This window comes from Bos javanicus, chromosome 7 (genome assembly GCF_032452875.1).
Source record: "Bos javanicus breed banteng chromosome 7, ARS-OSU_banteng_1.0, whole genome shotgun sequence".
NCBI classification, from domain to species: Eukaryota; Metazoa; Chordata; class Mammalia; order Artiodactyla; family Bovidae; genus Bos; species Bos javanicus.
In genome coordinates, this window is record NC_083874.1 from 12,766,571 (window position 1) to 12,789,479 (window position 22,909).

Here is a 22,909-nt window from a genome sequence, read left to right on the forward strand (position 1 = left end):
CATATGAAATGAGTGCAACTATACAGTAGTTTGAACATTCTTTGGCATTGCTTTTCTTTGGGATTGGAATGAAAACTGACCTTTTCCAGTTCTGTGGCCCCTGCTGAGTTTTCCAAATTTGCAGGCATACTGAGTACAGCACTTTAACAGCATCATCTTTTAGGATTTGAAATAGTTCAGCTGGAATTCCATTACCTCCACTAGCTTTGTAGGAATGAAAAGTGGTGTGTCTGCTTTAGAAAGCAGTGTGAATATTCCCCAACCAACTAGACTTGCCATATGACCCAGCAATCTAACTCCCGGGCATGGACCCAGAGAGAACTCTAATTTGAAATGATACAGACACCCAGTGTTCATAGTAGCACTGTTTACAAGAGCCAAGACATGGAAACAACCTACATGTTCATCAACAAATGAATGGAAAAAGAAGATGTGGTACAGATATACAATGGAATATTACTCAGCCATAAAAATTGAAATAATGCCATTTGCAGCAAAATAGATAGACCTACAACTATTCATACTAAGTGAGGTAAGTTACACTGAGAAAGACAAATACTGTATGGTCACTAACTTACATGTGGTATCTCAAATATATCACAAATAAACTTATTTTCAAAACAGAAACAGACTCACAAAGATATGAATAAATGACTGGTATTCAAAATAGCCAAGAACTATTAAAACCCAACAGTAGGAAGACAATCCAATTAACAATGGGCAAAAGATCTCAAAGAACCATTGACCAAAAACGATATACAGAGGGAAACTGGAAATATGAAAACATGCTGAATATCAAAAGTCAATGGGAAATTGCAAAGAAAACAAAGAGCTAACACTACACAATTATTCAAAGACTAAAAAGCAAAACACTCAGAACACCAAATAGAGGTGAAGATTATCTTCCTTCACTGCTGTTGCTGTTGTTGTTCAGTCACTAGGTCCTGTCTGACTCTTTGTGACACCATGGACTGTAGCCCACCAAGCTATAGTCCCCCAGGTCAGTAGGTGTCCATCCAATATGCTATTAGGGAAAAGCAGAGAAATAGGTCCAGAAAGAATGAAGAGGCTGGGCCAGAGCAGAAATGATGCTCAACTGTGGATGTGTCTGGTGGTAAACGTTAAGTCCAATGCTGTAAAGAACAATGTTGCCTGGGAACCTGCATTGTTAGGTAAATTGGACAAGGTCAGGTAGGAGATGGCAAGAGTCAACATTGATGTTTTAGGAATCAGCGAACTAAAATGGATGGGAATGGATACATTTAATTCAGATAACCATTATATGTACTACTGTGGGCAAGAATCTCTTAGAAGAAATGGATTGGCCCTTATAGTCAACAAAAGAGTCTGAAATGCAGTACTTGGGTGCAGACTCAAAAATGGCAGAATAATCTCAGTTCGTTTCCAAGGCAAAATGTTCAACATTAGAGTAATTCAAGTCTGTGCTCTAACTACTAACACTGAAGAAGCTGAAGTTGAGCAGTTCTATAAAGACCTACAAGACTTTCTGGAACTAACACCAAAAAAAGATGTCCTTTCATCAGAGAGGACTGGAATATGAAAGTAGGAAGTCAAGAGATACCTGGAACAAGTTTGGCCTTGGAGTACAAAGTGAAGCAGGGCAAAGGCTAACAGAGTTTTGCCAAGAAAATGCACTGGTCATAGCAAACACCCTATTCCAACAACACAAGAGACGACTCTACACATGACATCACTGGGTGATCAATACTGAAATCAGCTTGATTATATTCTTTGCAGCCAAAGATGGAGAAGCTCTATACAGTCAGCAAAAACAAGACCTGGAGCTTACTGTGGCTCAGATCATGAACTCCTCATTGCCAAATTCAGGCTTAAATTCAAGAAAGTAGAGAAAACCCCTAGAGTTTATTCCACCATCTAGTGGAGGTGACCAACAGATTCAAGAGATTAGATATGGTAGACAGAGTGTCTGAAGAACTATGGACAGAGGTTCGTAACACTGTACAGGAGGTGGTGACCAAAAGTAACCCCAGTAAAGAGAAATGCAAGAAGGCAAAATGGTCGTCTGAGGAGGCCTTACAAATAGCTAAGAAAAGTGAAAGGCAAAGGAGAAAAGGAAAGATATACCCAACTGAATGCAGAGTTTCAGAGAATAGCAAGGAGAGATAAGAAAGCCTTCTTAACAATGCAAAGAAATAGAGGAAAACAATAGAATGGGAAAGACTAGAGGTTTCTTCGATGATATTGGAGATACCAAAGAAACATTTTATGCAAAGATGGGCACAATAAAGGACAGAAATGGCATGGACCTAATAGAAGCTGAAGATATTAAGAACAGGTAGCAATAATACACAGAACTATACAGAAAAGGTCTTAATGACTGGAATAACCACAATGGTGTGGTCACTCAGAGCCAGACACACTGGAGTGTAAAGTCAAGTGGACCTTAGGAAGCATCACTACGAACAAAGCTAGTGGAGGTGATGGAATTCCAGTTGAGTTATTTCAAATCCTAAAAGATGATGCTGTTCAAGTGCTGCAATCAAAAGGTCAGCAAATTTGAAAAACTCAGCAGGGACCACAGAACTGGAAAAGGGTTAGTTTTCATTCCAATCCGAAAGAAAGGCAATGCCAAAGGATGTTGAAACTACCATACGATTGCCCTCATTTCATGTGCTAGCAAGTTTATGTTCAAAATCCTTCAAGCTAGGCTTCAGCAGTAGGTGAACCAAGAACTTTCAGATGTTCAAGCTGGATTTAGAAAAAGCAGAGTAACCAAAGATCAAACTGCCAACATCTGTTGGATCATAGAAAAAGCAAGGCAATTCTAGAAAAACATCTACTTCTGCTTCATTGACTATGCTAGAACCTTTGACTGTGTGGATCACAACAAAATGTGGAAAATTCTTCAAGAGATGGGAATACCAGAGCACCTACCAATCTCCTGAGAAACCTGTATGCAGTTCAAAAAGCAACAGTTAGAACTGGATATGGAACAAGGACTGGTTTGAAATTAGGAAAGGAGTACATCAAGGCTGTATATTGTCACCTGCTCATTTAAATCATATGCAGATCATGCAAAATGTTGGACTGGATGAATTATAAACTGGAATCAAGATTGCTGGGAGAAATATTATATCAACAACCTCAGATATGCAGATGATACCACACTAATGGCAGAAAGTGAAGAGGAACTAAAGAGCTTCTTGATGAGGCTGAAAGAGGAGGGTGAAAAAGCTGGATTAAAACTCAACATTCAAAAAAATAAGATCATGGCGTCTGGTCCCATCCCTTCATGGCAAATATAAGGGGAAAAAGTGGAAGCAGTAACAGACTTTATTTTCTTGGGCTCCAAAATCACTGCAGATGGTGACTGCAGTCATGAAATTAAAAGATGCTTGCTCCTTGGAAGGAAAGTTATGACAAACCTAGACAGTATACTAAAAAGAAGAGACATTACTTTGCTGACAAAGGTCCATATAGTCAAAGCTGTGGTTTTTCCAGTAGTCATGTTCGGATGTGAGAGCTGGACATAAAGAAAGCTGAGCACCAAAGAACTGATGCTTTCGAATTCTGCTGGAGAAACTCTTGAGAGTCCCTTGGATAGCAAGAAAATCAAACCAGTCAATCCTAAAGGAAATCAACCCTAAATAATCATTGGATGGATTGATGCTAAAGCTGAAGCTCCAGTACTCTGGCTACTTGATGGGAAGATCAGACTCACTGGAAAAGACCCTGATGTTGCAAAACATTGAGGGCAGGCGGAAATGGGGCAAGAGAGGATGAGATGGTTGGATGGCATCACCGACTCAACAGATATGAGTTTGAGACTACTCTGGGAAATAGTAAAGGACAGGGAAGTCTGGCAAGCTGCAATCCAATAGGTCACAAAGAGTTGAACACGACTTAGCGACTGAATAACAACAACAAATGTATATTAAGAGCCAGCAATACCACTCTGTGTTATTTGTCCAAATGAGGGCAACTCTTGTAGTCACGCAAAAACTCATACACATACTTGTATGGATTTAATTCACAACTAGCATAAGTTAACAGGTAAGCAACAATCATGACTCAAACAATCAGTGTTAAGTCCATCCATAAGATCAAATACAGTTCACAGTAAAAAGAAATTAAGTATCAAGCTATGAAAACACACGACTGAAAGCATAAAAGTGTACTGCTACCTGAAAGAAACCAATCTGACAAAGCTATAAACCATATGATTTCAAGTACATGAGGGCCTTCAAGTACTTCTCCTCCCTTCCCCTAAGCTCCAAGGCAGCCTTAGCCTGAAGACACTGAAGGTGCTCTCGGCCATCACTGAAATTTTAAACACACAAACCCTGTCTGACCAATTCAGGAAAATCACTCCAATCCAGTGTTTCTGTGGAAATGAAAGAAGAAAATTATAAGCCACTTCTACTAGTTTTCCCAGAAAACCCCTCATATCTATTCCTTTCTGAAAAAATGTCAATCATTATTTCCAAGGCAGGTTTATTACTACACAATTAATGATACTTGAATACTTCTTGTCTGCAAGTCTAAATCCTAGAGTACCAAAGCAAGTGTCCAAAAGAACTCATCATATTTACTCAGGGAATGAAAAAGGTGAAACAAAAATTCTTCACAGCGCAAAAATGTAATACTTCATATTTTTTTCCTGTGAAACTCACTTCTCTTACCTCTTGACAAATATTGTATACGGTGTTTCAAGCTCTAGTAATCAAATACATCTTACAGTGTTGAATAAACTTAAATAAGTGAGTAAATCTTTTGAAGGGGACTAACGTAGGGACAGGCAGGGTAGATCGTCAAGAAAAGTTTAAAAAAAACCTCCACAAAAAGATTTCCTATGGAATATCTGTTCCCAGTAAAATATCAAGTGGAGAGACGATTTCATACAACGTACTTCCAAGGGGTTATTCCCGGCTTTCAGGACAGGTAAGGTATCTACGGTTGCCCATCCCCACCCCCCACCCCCCACCCCCAACCTGCGCCCCGGAAAAATGCCATCCAGGACTCCGTGCAAATAGGATAAAAAATTAAAATATTGAGTTTCTTTGAAAAGCACCGCAGAGATGAACAGTTGATAGATAATTTGAATCAGAGAGGCGAAATGAGGAGAGTGAGGGCAATGAGGGGAGAGATCTGGAAATTTAATTATTTATGGCCAGTCCTACAAAGGGCTTCTCGGTGGCTAAGCGGTAAAGAATCCGCTTGGCAATGCAGGCGCTGCCCCTGGTGAAGGAAATGGCATCCCACTCCAGTATACCTGCCTAGGAAACCCCATGGACAGAGGTGCCTGGCGGGCTGTCCATGGAGTCGCAAAGACTCAGACACGACTGAGTGACGAAATAACTGGGGTGGAAACCCCCAACTAGAATACCAACCCTCATTTAGAGTAACAACTTTCTGCCTTCTGCCTCTGTTATCTTGCTTAAACAGCTTTTGCTCACCACCTCCACTTCTGTACTCTTGCTTGCTCATGGCATCGGCGGGAATCTAAGTTGCCTGAGGAGGGGGTATCTGAGTTGCTTGAAAGAGAAAGTCCTGAAGACCCGGAGGTCTGTGCTGTATAAAAGATACCCCGAACAAAGTCCGGGCGCTCAGCCTCTGGAGGTGACTCCGCTGAGCCCACACCAGTGCTGAATAAACCCTGTTGTTCTGCATCTTCCAGTGCCGCTGGTCTCCTTCTGCCGCCACGGTTTCTATAACACAACGACAACAAAGAGCTACTAATGGGGGCTAAGGTCTTCGATTTGAGATTCCGCTTCCCCAAATCTTTGGGAAAAGAGGAAACCAGGTGCCCGCGGCATAGAAAAGACAGCCTGGGACCCCTCAACCGACACCTAATCTCACTGCTGGACCCTCTGGAACAAGTCTCGATTGTCTACCGAAAAGTGTGAACGTGGTCAGGGGACAGTCTCGGGGAGAAGAGGGGCTGTGGGCGCAGAGCCGCCGGGAGAGGCTCTGGGGCGGAGGTTCCTGCGCGAAGTGACCAGACCGGACGCCCGGGGTCCCGGCTGCCCGGCCAACGCCCCTGCTGCGAGCTAGCGGGGACTGAGGTCCTAGCAGCGCCGGAGACCCTGGGTTTCCCAGACTCCGGCGATGACCGCAGTGCTGGATCAAAAAGTGGCCGGTTTCCGCTAGTTCCGATCAGTCCCTCTCCGGCGTCCGTAACCTGGGTCAGCACATTCACCATTTCAAGTTCCCGCCCAAGAACTCCAACGACCAGTGCAGATCACAGGGCTACTGAACGTGAGAGTAACCAGGCTACGGAATCAGGAAAGACACTAGACCTGCTCAGTCGGGAAAAAGGAAGTCCAAACCAGGGGGTGTTGCCCCGCCCACCTACCTCAGAGGACTCCTGGTTGGACAAATTCCAATGCCCCGCCCCTCGCGCCTGAGTGACAACCTGTGGTAGGTGGGATGTGTCTTGTCCCCGCTTGGCACTTTTGCTTCTGCTGCTGCTAAGTCGCTTCAGTAGTGTTCGACTCTGCGACGCTGTAGACGGCAGCCCACCAGGCTCCCCCGTCCCTGGGATTCTCCAGGCAAGAACACTGGAGTGGGTTGCCATTTCCTTCTCCAATGCAGGAAAGTGAAAAGTGAAAGTGAAGTCGCTCAGTCGTGTCCGACCCTTAGCGACCCCATGGACTGCAGCCTACGAGGGTCCTCTGCCCACGGGATTTTCCAGGCAAGAGTACTGGAGTGAGGTGCCATCGCCTTCTCCTGGCACTTTTGCAATTGTTTCCTGGCCTGAGATCGACTCTGCAGGTCTGCAGTAGTTTGTTTCTTTACAGCACTGAACTTTACTTCCATCACCAGTCACATCCACAACTGGGCATTGTTTTCGCTTGTTATTTCTCTACTTTTCTCCAGTAGCATACTGGGCACCTACCAACCTGGGGAGTTCATCTTTCAGTGTTGTATCTTTTTGCCTTTTCATACTGTTCATGGGGTTCTCAAGGCAAAAATACTTAAGTGGTTTGCCATTCCCTTCTCCAGTGGACCACGTTTTGCTTATTTAAGTTATATGCAGAGTATATCATGCGAAATACCAGGCTGGATGAAGCACGAGCTGGAATCAAGATAGCCAGCAGACATATCAATAACCTCAGATATAAAGATGACACCACCCTTATGGCAGAAAGTGAAGAAGAGCTAAAGAGACTCTTGATGAAAGCGAAAGAGGAGAGTGAAAAAGCTGGCTTAAAACTCAACCTTCATAAAACTAAGATAATGGCATCCAGTCCCATCACTTCATGGCAAATAGATGGGGAAACAATGGAAAAAGTGACAGACTTTATTTTTTGGGGCGCTTAAAACCACTGCAGATGGTGACTGCAGCCATGAAATTAAAACGTCCTTGCTGCTTGGAAGAAAAGCTATACCAACCTAGACAGAATACTAAAAAGCAGAGACATTACTTTGCCAACAAAGTTCCAATCAAAGTTATGGTTTTTCCAGTAGTCATGTGTGGATGTGAAAGTTGGGCTATAAAGAAAGCTGAGCACCAAATAACTGATGCTTTTGAATTGTGGTGTTGGAGAAGACTCTTCAGGGTCCCTTGGACAGCAAGATCCAACCAGTCCATCCTAAAGGAAATCAGTCCTGAATATTCATTGGCAGGACTGATGCTGAAGCTGAAACTCCAATACTTTGGCCACCTGATGCGAAGAACTGACTCATTAGAAAGACCCTGATACTGGGAAAAATTGAAGGCAGAAGGGGACAATAGAGGATGAGATGGTTGGATGGCATCACCAACCCGACAGACAATGAGTTTGATGAGCAAGCTCTGGGAGTTGGTGATGGACAGGGAAGCCTGGCATGCTGCAGTCCATGCAGTTGCAAAGAATCCGACAAGACTGAACGACTGAATTGAGTTTGTTTCTTCTAAGGAATTTATGCATTTCCTCTAACTTATCTTTTTAAATATAATTTATTTATTCATATCTGGCTGTGCTGGGTCCTTGTTGCTGCACAGGCTTGTTTCTAGTTGTGGGCAGCAGGGGCAACTCTCTAGTTGTGGTGTGCAGGCTCTCCTTGCGGTGGCTTCTCTCATTGCTGAGCAGGGGCTCTAGGGTACTCGGGCTTGGTAGTTGTGGCCCATGGGCTCAGTTGCTCCAAGGCATGTGGGATTTTTCCCGACCAGGGATTGAACCCATGTCTCCTGTACTGGCAGGTGACTTCTTTACCACTGAGCCACCAGGGAAGTCCTGTAATCACTTTTTTTTTTTTTAACCCTATAATTCTACTTTTTAAAAACATTCAATTGAAGGATAATTGCTTTACAGAATTTTGTTGTTTTCTGTCAAACCTCAACATGAATCAGCCATAGGTATACATATATTCCCTACCCTCTTGAACCTCCCTCTCATCTTCCTCCCCATCCCACCCCTCCAGGTTGATACAGACCTCCTGTCTGAGTTTCCTGAGACATACAGCAATTCCTATTGGCTATCTATTTTACATATGGTAACCGCACAACTGCACTCATCTCACACACTAGTAAAGTAATGCTCAAAATTCTCCAAGCCAGGCTTCAGCAATACGTGAACTGTGAACTTCCAGATGTTCAAGCTGGTTTTAGAAAAGGCAGAGGAATCAGAGATCAAATTGCCAACATCCGCTGGATCATCGAAAAGCAAGAGAGTTCCAGAAAAAACATATATTTCTGCTTTATTGACTACGCCAAAGCCTTTGACTGTGTGGATCACAATAAACTGTGGAAAATTCTGAAAGAGATGGGAATACCAGACCACCTGACCTGCCTCTTGAGAAACCTATATGCAGGCCAGGAAGCAACAGCTAGAACTGGACATGGAACAACAGACTGGTTCCAAATAGGAAAAGGAGTACGTCAAAGCTGTATATTGTCACCCTGCTTATTTAACTTATATGCAGAATACATCATGAGAAATGCTGGGCTGGAAGAAGCACAAGCTGGAATCAAGATTGCCAGGAGAAATATCAATAACCTCAGATATGCAGATGACACCACCCTTATGGCAGAAAGTGAAGAGGAACTCAAAAGCCTCTTGATGAAAGTGAAAGTGGAGAGTGAAAAAGTTGGCTTAAAGCTCAACATTCAGAAAATGAAGATCATGGCATCTGGTCCCATCACTTCATGGCAAATAGATGGGGAAACAGTGGAAACAGTGGCTGACTTTATTTTTGGGGGCTCCAAAATCACTGCAGATGGTGATTGCAGCCATGAAATTAAAAGACCCTTACTCCTTGGAAGGAAAGTTATGACCAACTTAGATAGCATATTAAAAAGCAGAGACATTACTTTGCCAACAAAGGTCCATCTAGTCAAGGCTATGGTTTTTCCTGTGGTCATGTATGGATGTGAGAGTTGGACTGTGAAGAAAGCTGAGCACCAAAGAATTGATGCTTCTGAACTGTGGTGTTGGAGAAGAGTCTTGAGAGTCCCTTGGACTGCAAGGAGATCCAAGCAGTCCATTCTAAAAGAGATCAGTCCTGGGTGTTCATTGGAAGGACTGATGCTGAAGCTGAAACGCCAATACTTTGGCCACCTCATGCGAAGAGTTGACTTATTGGAAAAGACTCTGATGCTGGGAGGGATTGGGGGCAGGAGGAGAAGGGGATGAGACGCTGAGATGGCTGGATGGCATCACCGACTCAATGGACATGAGTTTGAGTGAACTCCGGGAGCTGGTGATGGACAGGGAGGCCTGGCGTGCTGCGATTCCTGGGGTTGCAAAAAGTCAGATGCGACTGAGTGACTGAACTGAACTGAATGTAAGTTTCCATGTTACTCTTAATAGAATTTATTATTAATAGAATTTACTTCATCCTAGAATCTGACTAGAGCTATGATCTTAGAGGTCACTGGCAAGATGGCACTGAAACAATCTTTTTAACTTCTGTAGTTAAGAAGAAATGAGGGACTTTCTTGGTGGTCCAGTGGTTGGGAATCTGCCTGCCAATGCAGAGGACACAGGTTCTGTCCCTGGTCGGGTAGGATTCCACAAGCCACAGGGCACCTGGGCCCGTGTGTCACAAATACTGAAGCCCATGCACCCTAGAGCCTATGCTCCACAATGAGAGAAACCACTGCAATGCGATGTGCGACACCACAGCTAGAGAGTAGCCCCAGCTCGCCGCAACTAGAGAAGGCCCAGGAGCAACAACCAAGGCCCAGCACAGCCCCCAAAAGAGTAAGAAATTAGTTTCATGAGGAAAACTGTAACTGAAAGCAAGAAAACGCCCCAAAGACAAAGCAGCTGACCTTGTACTCACTCACAGGATAAAACTGACAAGACTGTATCAATGATTAAATGAGGAATAATGCATGGTTTTTCTGAATGGGTACTTTATTCTCTGAGGACAGGAAAAACAAACTTGTTGGCTAATGAACAGTTCAGAATATCGGTAAAATATTTGAAATGACAAAACCTGTTTCACAAAAAAATTCAAACAGGAAATACAAGAAAAAACACATTGAAGGTTTATGTTCAGCTCCAAGTAACAGGAAACACCCACAGCCTTCCTGACAGAAGGAAGGTGCTTCTTCTCACAGGGAAACAATGGGTCAAGAATGGCACTGCACAACGCACTGAAGAAGCAAACTGACATGTAGGAGAGAAACAAAAATACAGTCCAGAGAAGGGTGGAATCAGAGGACATTCCCAACCAGAAAACTCTGAAATACTTTCCTTGTGGACACAGGAAGCCTAACAGAAAAAATTCAAACTCGGCTGGATCTTTGATGTGGAAGCTATGAAGACATTGGGGGAAACTATACATCTATAAAAATGGAAATCAAACACTGGTTGCTGGTGTTGATGATATTCTTCACTGAAAGTTCATGGAGTTTGGAAAATAAGCTGGAAGATGCTGTCCTTGAAGCTCCTGTGTAACTGTCTGTCTCCCAGGGTGGGGGCTCTAATATCTGAACAATGTCTTTTTTACATTTGCTTTTAAATCACACACAGGTGAGCTACTGGTGAATGCTAACAAGGAACCACAAAGAGGATGGATTTTAGAAAGTCTAGGTTCTAATATTCGAAGAAGGCAATGGCACCCCACTCCAGTACTCTTGCCTGGAAAATCCCATGGACGGAGGAGCCTGGTGGGCTGCAGTCCATGGGGTTGCTAAGAGTTGGATACGACTGAGCGACTTCAGTTTCACTTTTCTCTTTCATGCATTGGAGAAGGAAATGGCAACCCACTCCAGTGTTCTTGCCTGGAGAATCCCAGGGACAGGGGAGCCTGGTGGGCTGCCATCCACGGGGTCACACAGAGTCGAAACGAGTGAAGTGACTTAGCAACAATACTCTTTGACATCCTAGCCATACATAATATTAATTCCAAGTGATTAATAGAATGGAAATGGAAAAAGGCTCCTATACTCACCACCACCAACTGGAGTGGGTTGCCATGCCCTCCTCCAGGGGATCATCCCAACCCAGGGATCGAACCCAGGTCTCCTGCATTGCAGGCAGATTCTTTACTGTCTGAGCCACCAGGGAAGCCCAAGAATACTGGAGTGGATAGCCTATCCCTTCTCCAGGGGATCTTCCTGACCCAGGAATTGAACAGGGGTCTCCTGCATTGCAGGCAGATTCTTTACAAGTTGAGCTACCAGGGAAGCCCATAAAAAAGGGTACAATATATATAATAGATTATGTATCTAGGAACTGCCACACTGATACTGAGCCGGACCCTGTGGGGCTCCTGGGGACAACGCCTTTCTGTGTCCATCTGTTTGATTACAGGAAACAGCCTTCACTCAGCTTCCATGAGCTTCCCTGAGTTCCAGTGGGCTGAGGCAAGCAGCTGTTAATCAGGGAAGGGAGGGGGTGCAAGACCAGGGATAAAGAGTCAAGAGCAGCCTTGGGGCAAGGTCCTGATTCCCCATCAATGAGCACACACAACAATATCTTTGAGCTATTTTGCAGAAACTGAAACTCCCTCAGGTGGGAGAAGTTAATGATTAAGGAGGGCATGCTGCCCACAAACAGGTAGACCCCAGACCAGTTGGACCTCAGGTTGATGATGCCGATTCCAACTTGCCTCATCACCCACCTGTCAGAAGAATGTCCATGAAATGAACCTCTTTGAACAATTACTATAAAACTTTCTCAGTCTCTTCCCCAAGTGGGAACACATGGTTTTGAGGGCATTAGCCCGCTGTGGCCCCCTTTGCCTAGCAAAGAAACAAAGTTATCCTTTTCTATTACATCCAAAGAGGAAAAAAAAAATCACTATCTGAGCAAAGGAAAAATTACTACCTTTAAACCTTATGTACTGTGGTTGAAAGATAACTTACAGAAATAACTGACATTAATATTCCTTTCTGAAATGAGTAGAAATCCACCATTTAAGGTTAAACTTGAAGAAAGATCTTTAGTAAACACAACACATTTATAAATTTTAAAAACAATTCCTTTGGGACTTCCCCAGCAGTCCAGTGGTTAAGACAACGAGCCTCCACAGCAGGGACATGGCTTCCAACACTGGTTGGGGAACTAAGATCCTATATGTCCCAAGTTGAGGTCAGAAGAAAATACTAATAAATAAAAATAAAACAACTCTTTCATGCTGAAGGTTTTCTGGTACATTAAGCATGGATTACTTTATCAATTTATCTCATGTTATTTACATTTACACATCTTCTCCATGGGAGTTTTTCCATATAATGATATCAGCCAATTTAAGGATTTCTGAGGCTGTTTACAAATAAGGTTTTACCTAGTAAATCCTTTTATGGATCCAGAAACTACAATTGGAAAAGCCTTTTCCACATTCTTCACATTTTATATGATTTCCGTCCAGTGTGTAGTCTTGTGGGTCTTTGAATGACTGATACACAAATAGAAGATTTCTGACATTTCCATCAAATTGATAGGTTTCTGTCCAGTGTGAATTCTTTCATGCATGTCAACATAAGTGGAACAGAAGGTTTCCCTTTTATTTCCCATTCCCAAACATTCAAAATGTCCCCGCTGTCAACTATGGGTCCTTCGATGTATTTTTAAAAACGATGGATACCGGTACCATTTACCACACTGGTCACATTGATATGGTTTCTCTCCAGTGTGACTCCTTTCATGTACTTTAAAAGAACTGGGATGAATGAATACTCTCTTGCATTCTTTACATTTATAAGGTCCATCCCCAGTGTGTGTTATCATGTGTTTCTGAAGGGTTACATTCAGTAAGAAGGCTTTGCCACATTCCTTACACTTATATGGTTTTTCTCCAGTGTGGATTCTTTCATGATTTCGAAGCGACCAGGCAGTATTCAATATTTTGGAGCATGTTTTACATACAAACGGTGTCTCTCCTGTGTGATGTCTTTTGTGTGCCTGGAAGGACCTCAAACGTTTGAAAGCTTTACCACACTGCTTACATTCGTAAGGTTTTTCTCCCCTGTGAATCCTTTCATGTATTTCAATAGTTTCAGGACTTTCAAAGGTTTTTCCACATTCTGTACATTTATAGGGCTTATGTCCTTTATGAGTGCTTTCATGCATTCGTAGGTGACTGGGATAAATGAACGCTTTCTCACATTTCTGACACTTGTAAGGTAAATCTCCAGTGTGTGTTCCCATGTGTTTTCGAAAAGTTGTGTGCCACGCGAAGGCTTTGCCACATTCCTTACATTCATAGGGTTTCTCCCCCGTGTGACTCCTTTCATGGGTTTTCAGAGCACTAGGAAAAATGAATGCTATTCCACATTCTTTACATTTATATACCTTCTCACGGTACTTTCGGCGATCTGATCTGTTTTCAATGTGACATTTCATGTGTCTAGTAAGGGATGAATGATACATGAAGACTTTCCCACATGCTCTGCATTCCCATGGTTTTATATCACGAGTTCTCTTCACATTGGGAGTTGGAATAAGGTTGAAGCTTTCTTCAGAGGAATTAATATCTTTCTTTTCGGAGTGTCTCTCTGCCTTGGGATTTCTGTAAATCATGAGAATACTATTAATGATTGCTTTCCTTAATTACATTATATTTATTGTCTTTATTATGATTTATAGGAATAGTGAGGTTTTCTATCTTGTGTGACTTGGTAGAAGTCAAATAAACTGAATGCTGTTAACAGGACTTTCCCTTTTCTATTAAAAAGTGATATTCAAATATAGGCTTTATGAATACTGACTGCACACAAACTGTATTTCAAACACAGAACATTTATATCACATTAAAGAAAATTTGAGGCAGACATTTTCTAAAAACAACTAAATTTGAAGATGGAGCTATTTATTTTGTTTGCTTCCTTTTAGGTTTTCATAAGATTCTCACATGAGACATGCTTTGTACTATACATATGGCTCACCGTAATTTTCTCTCCTGGTTTTTGTCCTGATCGTCAATGTCCTGATCTTCCTGTTTTGCTTCTGAAATGCAGACCCAGAAAAAAGATCCCAAAGTATTAGACATTATAGAATGTTATGTCCATAATGAACTCTGACACCGCCCAGTTTCTTTTTTTTTCTTTTCACCTCCCTGTACATCTTGTGGGATCTTAGTTTCTTGACCAGGGATTGAACCAGGGCCACGGCAGTGAAAGTGCTGATACTTAACCTCTGCACTCCCAGGGAATTCCTTTTTTCCCCCCTACTTTCTTTACCAGTGTCCTCTCTTTCCACATTCCACATCTCTGAACAGTACAGACGGATAAGAAATACTTGCTCTCTAATTGACAAAGCGAAGGAATTCTTCATTCTTACCTACTGAGACTACATTCCTGAAGTTTTCCCGCATCACATCTCTGTAGAGTTTCCTCTGTGAGGAATCCAGTAAAACCCACTCATCCAGGGTGAAGTTTACAGCCACATCCTCAAAGGCCAATGAGTCCTAAAACACCCAAAATATGTAACAGTAAGATGCATGACACAGCACTAGATACCCACACTCCATTTACAGGAGGGTGATGTACTATTTTATTGTTTATAGAGTTATTCTATGACTTGATCATGAAAAACTTACTCTCCACATTTCCTCAATAGTTTGACAGGCTCATCAAGAAATGAAACCATTTACACTTCATTTCTGTGGTCATAGTGTTACTCCTATCACGATCATAGCAGAGCCAGAGAATGTAGGGAAACATTAGAAATCCTACGCAGATGGAATAAATACCATTTTAGGAATCATTTAGTTCTTGTGAAAAAATTCTTTCATATTCTTCCTTATGGTCTACAATTTACAGTACCCCATGGGGCAGAGGATCCAGACTGCATGAGGTTTCAATGAATAAAAATGCAGCGAAAAACTGGATGGTGTTTTCTAGTCCTATCACCTAACATCAGTGCCCAGGTGGTCTGCAGAACTCAAACTTTTAACAAAGCCCAGCTGGCCATACTGTCCCAAGGTCCTCCAAGTATTTAGAAGAAATCACATGCAGTGGCCTGAATGTAAGTACTCTTCTGCAGAAGCACTGCCTTTAAGTTGTGTAATAACTATCACAGAGTCTGTTTTTCCTTTTTTTCTATAAAAAAACTTGATGTAGGTAGGAAGCGATTTCAAACTTAGACCTCAGTTATGGGGAAGAAGCAATAATACATTTGGGACATTCCTGGTTCCTAAATTATACATTTTTTAAAAAAGTGATATTCCAGTACACGGTTTATGAATACTGGTAGTTCAGTATTTAGGAATCTGCCTGCCAATGCAGGAGTGCTATTCGCTCAGTTGTGTCTGACTCTTTGCGATCCCTTGGACTGTAGCCCACCACAATCCTCTGTCCATGGAATTCTCCAGGCAAGAATACTGGGGTGGGTTGCCACTTCTGTCTCCGGGGTCCTTCCTGACGCAGGGATTGAACCCTCATGTCCTGCATTGCAGGCAAGACTCTTTAGTGTCTGAGCCACCAGGGAGGCTCCCAAAGCAGGAGACAAAAGTCCAATCCTTGGTCAGAGAAGATCTCACATGCCCCAGGGCAACTAAGCCCGTGGGCAACAACTACTGAGCCTGTATTCTAGAGCCCCGTGCTCTCTGCAACAAGAGAACTAACCACTATAAGAAGCCATAGAGAAAATCTGTGCACGGAGCGAAAATCCAGTAAGTTAAAAAAATAAAAAATCTAGACCACAAAATTCCTATACTCAGGTGCCTCAGGGCGGCTTCCAGCCAAATTTTAGAACATCTAGGGCAATTATGTGCTGGAAAATCTCTTTTTCATCACACTCTTAACAGTACACCCTGAGCCTTACTGCCCTTAAGTAACAGGTTAAGAGCTACAGTTTACAACAGAGTTCACCAATGTCCATAATACCCTGATGGTGAATTTTCTCATAATTATAAAAGATGTAAGACTTTCATCATTGGCTTCCTTCAAAAGGACATGAAGTCTCCATTCTGCAATTTCAGGAACAAGTGTTTCCCAAGCAGCCACTACAGCCACTGCCAGATGACAATCTAGTCTGGGATTTGTGAATTTGGAAGTCATGATTCGCCATGTCACAAGAGGAGAATAAGAAACTTGAAATGAACAAGTCCTCCCAGAGTCATGAGAGCACTGATTCAAACGGCAAACTGGTGTCCTGAAAATGGAAAAGAGAAAAGAAACGACTTTTTAAAAATGCCCCAAATATTCTGTTCTTAGAGCCTGTTACCAAAAAACTCTGTTTCACCAGTCTTGCATGAAGACAAAAAAAAAATATAGAATACAATATCCATGACCCTCACATGACCTTCTTTAACAGAAGACTTAGATACATACGATGAAAATAACTGTAGGAGAAGAGAGACAAAAATAAGTAACAACCGGTAAGATTTTCCTAATACTAATGATGAATCTCAGTTGAACAAGAAAAATGAAAACATCTAAAATGGAGATGAAAGTGTATTATAATCAAATAGAGGGAAAAAAAAAAAAAACACAAAGGCAAAGAGACTATACTGTCAGAAGGTAGAAATACACTTTTGATATAGAGAAACAAAGACTAGAATCAACTTGGAGTTCTTTTCAGGAAAACAAAAAAATACAAGCAAGAACCAAGTGGACTGAAGTATTTAAAGACCAACACACACACAGAGATTAGAAGGAAGCTGACAAAATGATAAAAAGGTCCATTCTCCAAAAAAGTGTCTTTCACATGTACATACATAGCAACAAAGCCGCAAACTATATAAGGCAAGACATGAAAAATGCAAGGAGGACTCCTGGGCAATTATCTGGAGAAAAAACATGATTTTTAGAAAAGATACATGTGCCCCAGTGTTCACTGCAGCACTGTTTAACAATAGCCAAGACATGGAAGCAACCGAAATGTTCATCGACAGAGGAACAGATAAAGAGGATGTGGTACATATATTCAATGGAATATTACTCTGCCATTAAAAAGAATGGAATAATGCCATCTGCAGCAACATGGATGGACCTAGAGAGTGTCATCTTGCCTCGAGAATCCCAGGGACGGGGAGCCTGGTGGGCTGCCGTCTATGGGGTTACACAGAGTTGGACACGACTGAACCGACTTAGCAGCAGCAGACAGTGTCATACTGAGTGAAGTCAGACAGAGGAGAAATATCTTATGATATCCCTTACATGTGTAATCTAAAAAGAAATGATAAAAATGAACTTACTTACAGAACAGAAACAGACTCGCAGAATGAGTTTATGGTTGAGGGTGAGGGGAGGAGACAGAGTTAGGGATGGACATATACACACTGTTATATTTAAAACGGATAACCAACAAAGACCTACTGTATAGCACATAAAACTTTGCTCGATGTTATGTAGCAGCCTGGATGGGAGGGGAGTTTAGAAGAGAATAGGTACATGTATACGTATGACTCAGTCCCTTCCCTGTTCACCTGAAACTATCACAACGTTGTTAATTGGCTATATCCCAGTACAAAACAAAAAACTAAAGAAAAAAAAAATTGAACTGAACAGCACCATGAAACAACTCAGTTTAATTGTAATCTAAGAAATGATCAACGCAACGAAAGCAAAATTGACATTCTTTTTAAATACACATGGAACATTCAACAAGACAGAAAACTTTCTGAAACATAAAACTAACTTAAGGGGCTTCCCTGACGGTCTAGTAGTTGAGAAACCACCTGCCAATGAAGAGGATGCAGGTTTGATCCCTGGTCCAGGAAGATCCCACATGATGACGGGGCAACTAAGCCTGTGCGCCACCACAACTACTAAAACTCGCCCACACCTACAGCCTGAGCTCCACAAGAGAAGACACCGCAATGAGAAGCCTGCACGCCGCAACTAGAGAGTAGCCCCTGCTCACCACAAGTAGAGAAAGCCTGTGCTGCAAGGAAGACCCAGCACAGCCAAAAATAAATAACTAGTATTAAAGAAAAAAAAAAACCTTAAGAAATCTGAAAGAACAAAAATCATATAAACTATGTTCTTAGAACTCAAAGGCATTCCTCTAGCAATCAATACAAGCAAGAGTTGGAAAATCCCCTAACACACAGAGGTTCAACAGCATATCTCTAAACAATAAATGGGATGAAAGAAGTCTCAAGAGAAATTAAAATTTACGTAGAGCTAAACTGTGGGATCGGAGAAGGCAATGGCACCCCGCTCCAGTACTCTTGCCTGGAAAATCCCATGGACGGAGGAGCCTGGTAGGCTGCAGTCCATGGGGTCGCTAAGAGTCGGACAAGACTGACTTCACTTTCACTTTTCACTTTCATGCATTGGAGAAGGAAATGGCAACCCACTCCAGTGTTCTTGCCTTGAGAACCCCAAGGACGGGGGAGCCTGGCGGGCTGCCTTCTATGGGGTCGCACAGAGTCGGACACGACTGAAGCGACTTAGCAGCAGTAGCAGCAAACTGTGGGATGATGCAAAAGCTGTATCTACAGAGAAAATTATGCCATCATCAAATACACTCAGAAAAAACCAAGATTTGTAAACAATAATGCAAGCATTTATCTTAGGAAACAACAAAGAGAAGAGCATAAAACCAGAAAGAAAGTGGAATAAATTATAAAAATCAGAAAGGAAATTAATATAATTGAAGGAGAAAAAAATTTAAGCCAGATCTTTGATGAGATTAATAACACTGATAAACATCTAGTCAGTAGACTACAAGGGTAGATAGAAATTATTAGTATCAGAAAGGAACAGAGAGGGAAATGAAAATTTAAAAGGATTTTGTAAAATCCAGCACCCACTTATAACCACAAATAAGTAACAGAGGGAATATCTATTCCTGGTGAAAGAAGATATTCATGAATCCTGTAGGTAAAAGCAAATATTTATTCTCTAGGGCATAATTAGGCTTCCCAGGTGGCTCACATGGTAAAAAAATCAGCCAGCCAATGCAGGAGATGTGGGTTCAATCCCGGGTTTGGGAAGATTCCCCTGAAAAAGGAAATGGCTACCCACTCCAATATTCTTGCCTGGGGAATCCCATGGATAAAGGAGCCTGGCAGGCTACAGTCCATGGGGTCTCAAACAGCTGGACGAGTGACTAACACTTACTTCTACACTTCACTTATCTCTGTGAAACATCTGAAAGTTTCTCCAACAATAGATAACTGGAGTTCCCGAGACTGAAAGAAAATCAGTTGTTCTCCTATAGATCCACAGTGAACTTGGACAACGAAGTAAAGGCAATTCAAACAAAATCTTTTTAACAAACATGGCTGGAAATAATGGATATTCACAAAAACACACACACAAACAAAACAAATGTAGACACAGGATTTATACATCTCACCAAAAAACCCTGAAAACGTATCACAGATCTAAATGTAAAATGCATAAGTGGGACTTCCCTGGTTGTCCAGTGGCTAAGACTTCATGTTCCCAAATGCAGGGGGCTCGAATTCAATTCCTGGTCAGGGAACAAGATTCCACATGTCGAAACTAAGACCTGGCACAGCCAAATAATACGTAAATAAATGAGAAAATGTTTTTTAAGATTCAAAAGTAACAAACTTCTGGAACATATCATAGGATGAACTCTAGGTCACCGTAGGTTTGGTGATGAATTTTCAAATATAACAACAAACACAAGGTCTGTAAAAGAAAAAAATGTAAAATTTCACACCATTAAAATAAAAAAAAGTCTCTTCTATGGAGGTGATATATGTGTACATATAGCTGATTCGTGTTGTTGTACAGCAGAATTGTAACATTGCAAAGCAATTATAAAAGTGAAAGTGTAGTCACTCAAGTGAGTCTGACCCTTTGTGAACCTATGGACTGTAGCCCACCAGGCTCCTCTGTCCATGGAATTCTCTAGGCAAGAATACTGGAGTGTACTGATATTTCCTACTCCAAGGGGTCCTCCCAACCCAGGGATTGAACCTGGGTCCCCTGCATTGGCAGGTGGGTTCTTTACCACTGAGCCACCAGGGATGCCCTAACATGGGGGGAATGGAATTTGGTACCCTTACCATGGAAGATAGGAGCTTTCTTTCAAAACAAAATATACTCAATATGTAAATTAAGGCCCACAATCACACTGTTATTTGTCCAAATAAGGTTGACTCATTTTCACACAGAACCCGCACATAAATACCTGTAGAGCTTTATTCACAACTGTCATGAGTTGAAAGGTAAGCAAGATATCTTGCAAGAGTCAAATAATCAGCAGTATATCCACATGATGAAATTGTTGTTCAGCTGCTCAGTCGTGTCAGACTCTTGGTGACCCCATGGACTGCAGCACACCAGGCTTCCCTGTCCTTCACCATCTCCTCCTCAGTCATCCCCTTCTCCTCCTGCCTTCAATCTTTGGCAGGTGGATTCTTTACTACTGAGCCACCAGGGAAGAAATCAAGCTATGAAAACACACCAGGAAAGCTCAAAAGTATATTGCTAACTGAAAGAAGTCAATCTGACAAAGCTATAAACGGTATGATTCCAAGTATACGAGTACCTTCAAGTACTTCCCCTTGAAGGCTCCAAGGGGGCCTTAGCCTGAAAACACTGACCTCAGGCTCTGCTCTCCATTTAAAGGGCTCTCTACCACTACTGAAATTTTAAATATACAAACCCTGTCTGACTAATTCAGGAAAATCACTCAAATCCAATGTTTATGTAGAAATGAGAGAAGAAAACTCCAAGTCACTTTTACTACTCCACCCAGAAAACCCCAAGTATCTATTCCTTTCAGAAAATATATATCAATTAATATTTCCAGGGCAAATTTATTTTCTACATAATTAATTATACTTGAATACTTTTAGTCTGCAAGTCTAAATCCTATAATGCCATTTGAAATCAACCAACAGTACAGTCCAAAATAAATCACCAGACTCATTCAGGGAATAAAAAATAGTCAAACAAAAATTGTTCACAAATGGAATGTAATACTAGAATTTATTCCCCCTTGAAATTAACCTCTCTTAGCTCTTACCAGGTTCTATTAATTAAATACATTTTACACTATTGAAAAAAAAAAAAAGAAACTCAAATTAAGGACTAAATCTTTTGAACGGGAGTTAACATAGTGACTGACAGGGTAGATCCAGAAAAGTTTTCAAAAAATCCTCTAGGTGGGCTCCCCGGTGGCTCAGAGGTAGACAGGAGACATCGGTTCCATTCCTATTCTGGGACGATCCCACATGCGGAGGAGCTACTAAGACAGTGCTCTAGAGACCGGAGCCAACTACTGGGCTCACCTGCCCTGAGACCCCTGCTCCGAGGCGGCCCGGGTGACCACTGCAATGAGAAGCTCGAGCAATGCAGCCAAGAAAGGCCCCCGCTTTCCGCTACTGGAGAAGGGCCCGCGCAGAGGCAAAGGCCCAGCACAGCCAAAAATGAATAGATGAATTAAAAAAAAAAAAAAAAAATCCTCCACGAAAGGACTTCTTCTAGGATATACGTTCTCAATCAAAAAAAAAAAAAAAAAAAAAATCGGGAACGGAAAGGATTTCATACAACCTACTTCCCAGTGGTTATTTTCGCGGCTTGTCACTCAGGTAAAATATCTACAGACCGCCCCCTCCCCGCCCCGCCCCTTGCAAACATGCCATCCACGACTCCGCAAACAGGATGAACAGTTAGAACATTGCTTGTGTTTAAATGCAACGCAGAGACAAACAGCTGATAAGTAATTTGAATCAGAGAGGCGAAATCGACTTTGAGAATGAAGGGAGCGATCTGGAAATTTAAAGATTCATTGCCAGTCCTACAAAGCTGCTCTAGAGGGCTAAGGTGTTCAATTTTAAGAGTCCACTTCCCAAATATTCGGAAAACTCAGAGGAAAGCCGGCGCTCCCCCTCTCCTTCCTGCAGAAAAGATGGTCTGGAACCCCTCAGACAACAGCTAATCCCACGACAGAACCCTGGACATGTCCCGATTGTCCCCTGAAGACCGTGCACGTGGTCAGCGCACAATCTAGGGGAGAAGAGGGTCTGCAGGAGCAGAGCCAGCGGGCAGAGGCTCCGGGGCGGAAGTTTCTTCCGGAAGTGACAAGATTGGACGCCCGGGGACCCGGCTGCCGGCCAGCAACCCCGCTGAGAACCCGAGGGGACTGAGATCCGAGCGCAGCCCCAGACAACGCGTATCTGCACACTCCAGGGGTGAACACGAGGGGCCAGGTCAAAATGGCGGGTTTCCGCCGTTTCCCACTTGTCCTACCGCGGCGTCCGATGCCCTGGTCAGCACACTCACCATTTCCAGGTCTCCTGGGACTGTCTGAGTCCCTCCCAGAGACAACCACCAGAGCGACAGAAGATGCAGGAGAATGACCAGGGCAGTGAACCAGACAGAACACGAAACCTGCGCAATGCGAAAAAGAAAGGAAGTCCACGTAGCGGGACATCGCCCCGCCCATCTGCCTCAGCGTCCTCCTGGTTGGACAGATCCCAAAGCCCCGCCCCTTGTGCCTAAGTGACAACTTGCGGGAGGTGAGGTGAGACCAGACCCCCGTGCCTGTCACTTTTGCTGCGTTGTTGTTATTGTTGTTGTGCTTAGTCACTCAGTCGTGTCCGACTGTTTGCGACC

General features: G+C 42.6%; 1 protein-coding gene across 2 annotated transcripts; it reads right to left on the reverse strand.

Annotated features, from left to right (window-relative positions):
- Window positions 1-10,300: 10,300 nt before the first annotated feature.
- LOC133250604 (zinc finger protein 709-like) lies at window positions 10,301-22,749 on the reverse strand. Of its 2 annotated transcripts, XM_061422022.1 has the most exons (5): window positions 22,577-22,749; window positions 14,959-15,090; window positions 14,700-14,826; window positions 14,306-14,366; window positions 10,301-13,929 (listed from the first exon to the last, which is right to left on the reverse strand). In XM_061422022.1, the coding sequence occupies exons 2-5, from the start codon at window positions 14,965-14,967 to the stop codon at window positions 12,963-12,965; spliced, it is 1,164 nt and encodes a 387-aa protein (XP_061278006.1). In that variant the 5' UTR covers window positions 14,968-15,090; window positions 22,577-22,749; the 3' UTR covers window positions 10,301-12,962. The 2 variants fall into 2 exon arrangements, with proteins under 2 accessions (XP_061278006.1, XP_061278007.1); XM_061422023.1 differs by lacking the exon at window positions 14,959-15,090.
- Between the last annotated feature and the right edge of the window lie 160 nt (window positions 22,750-22,909).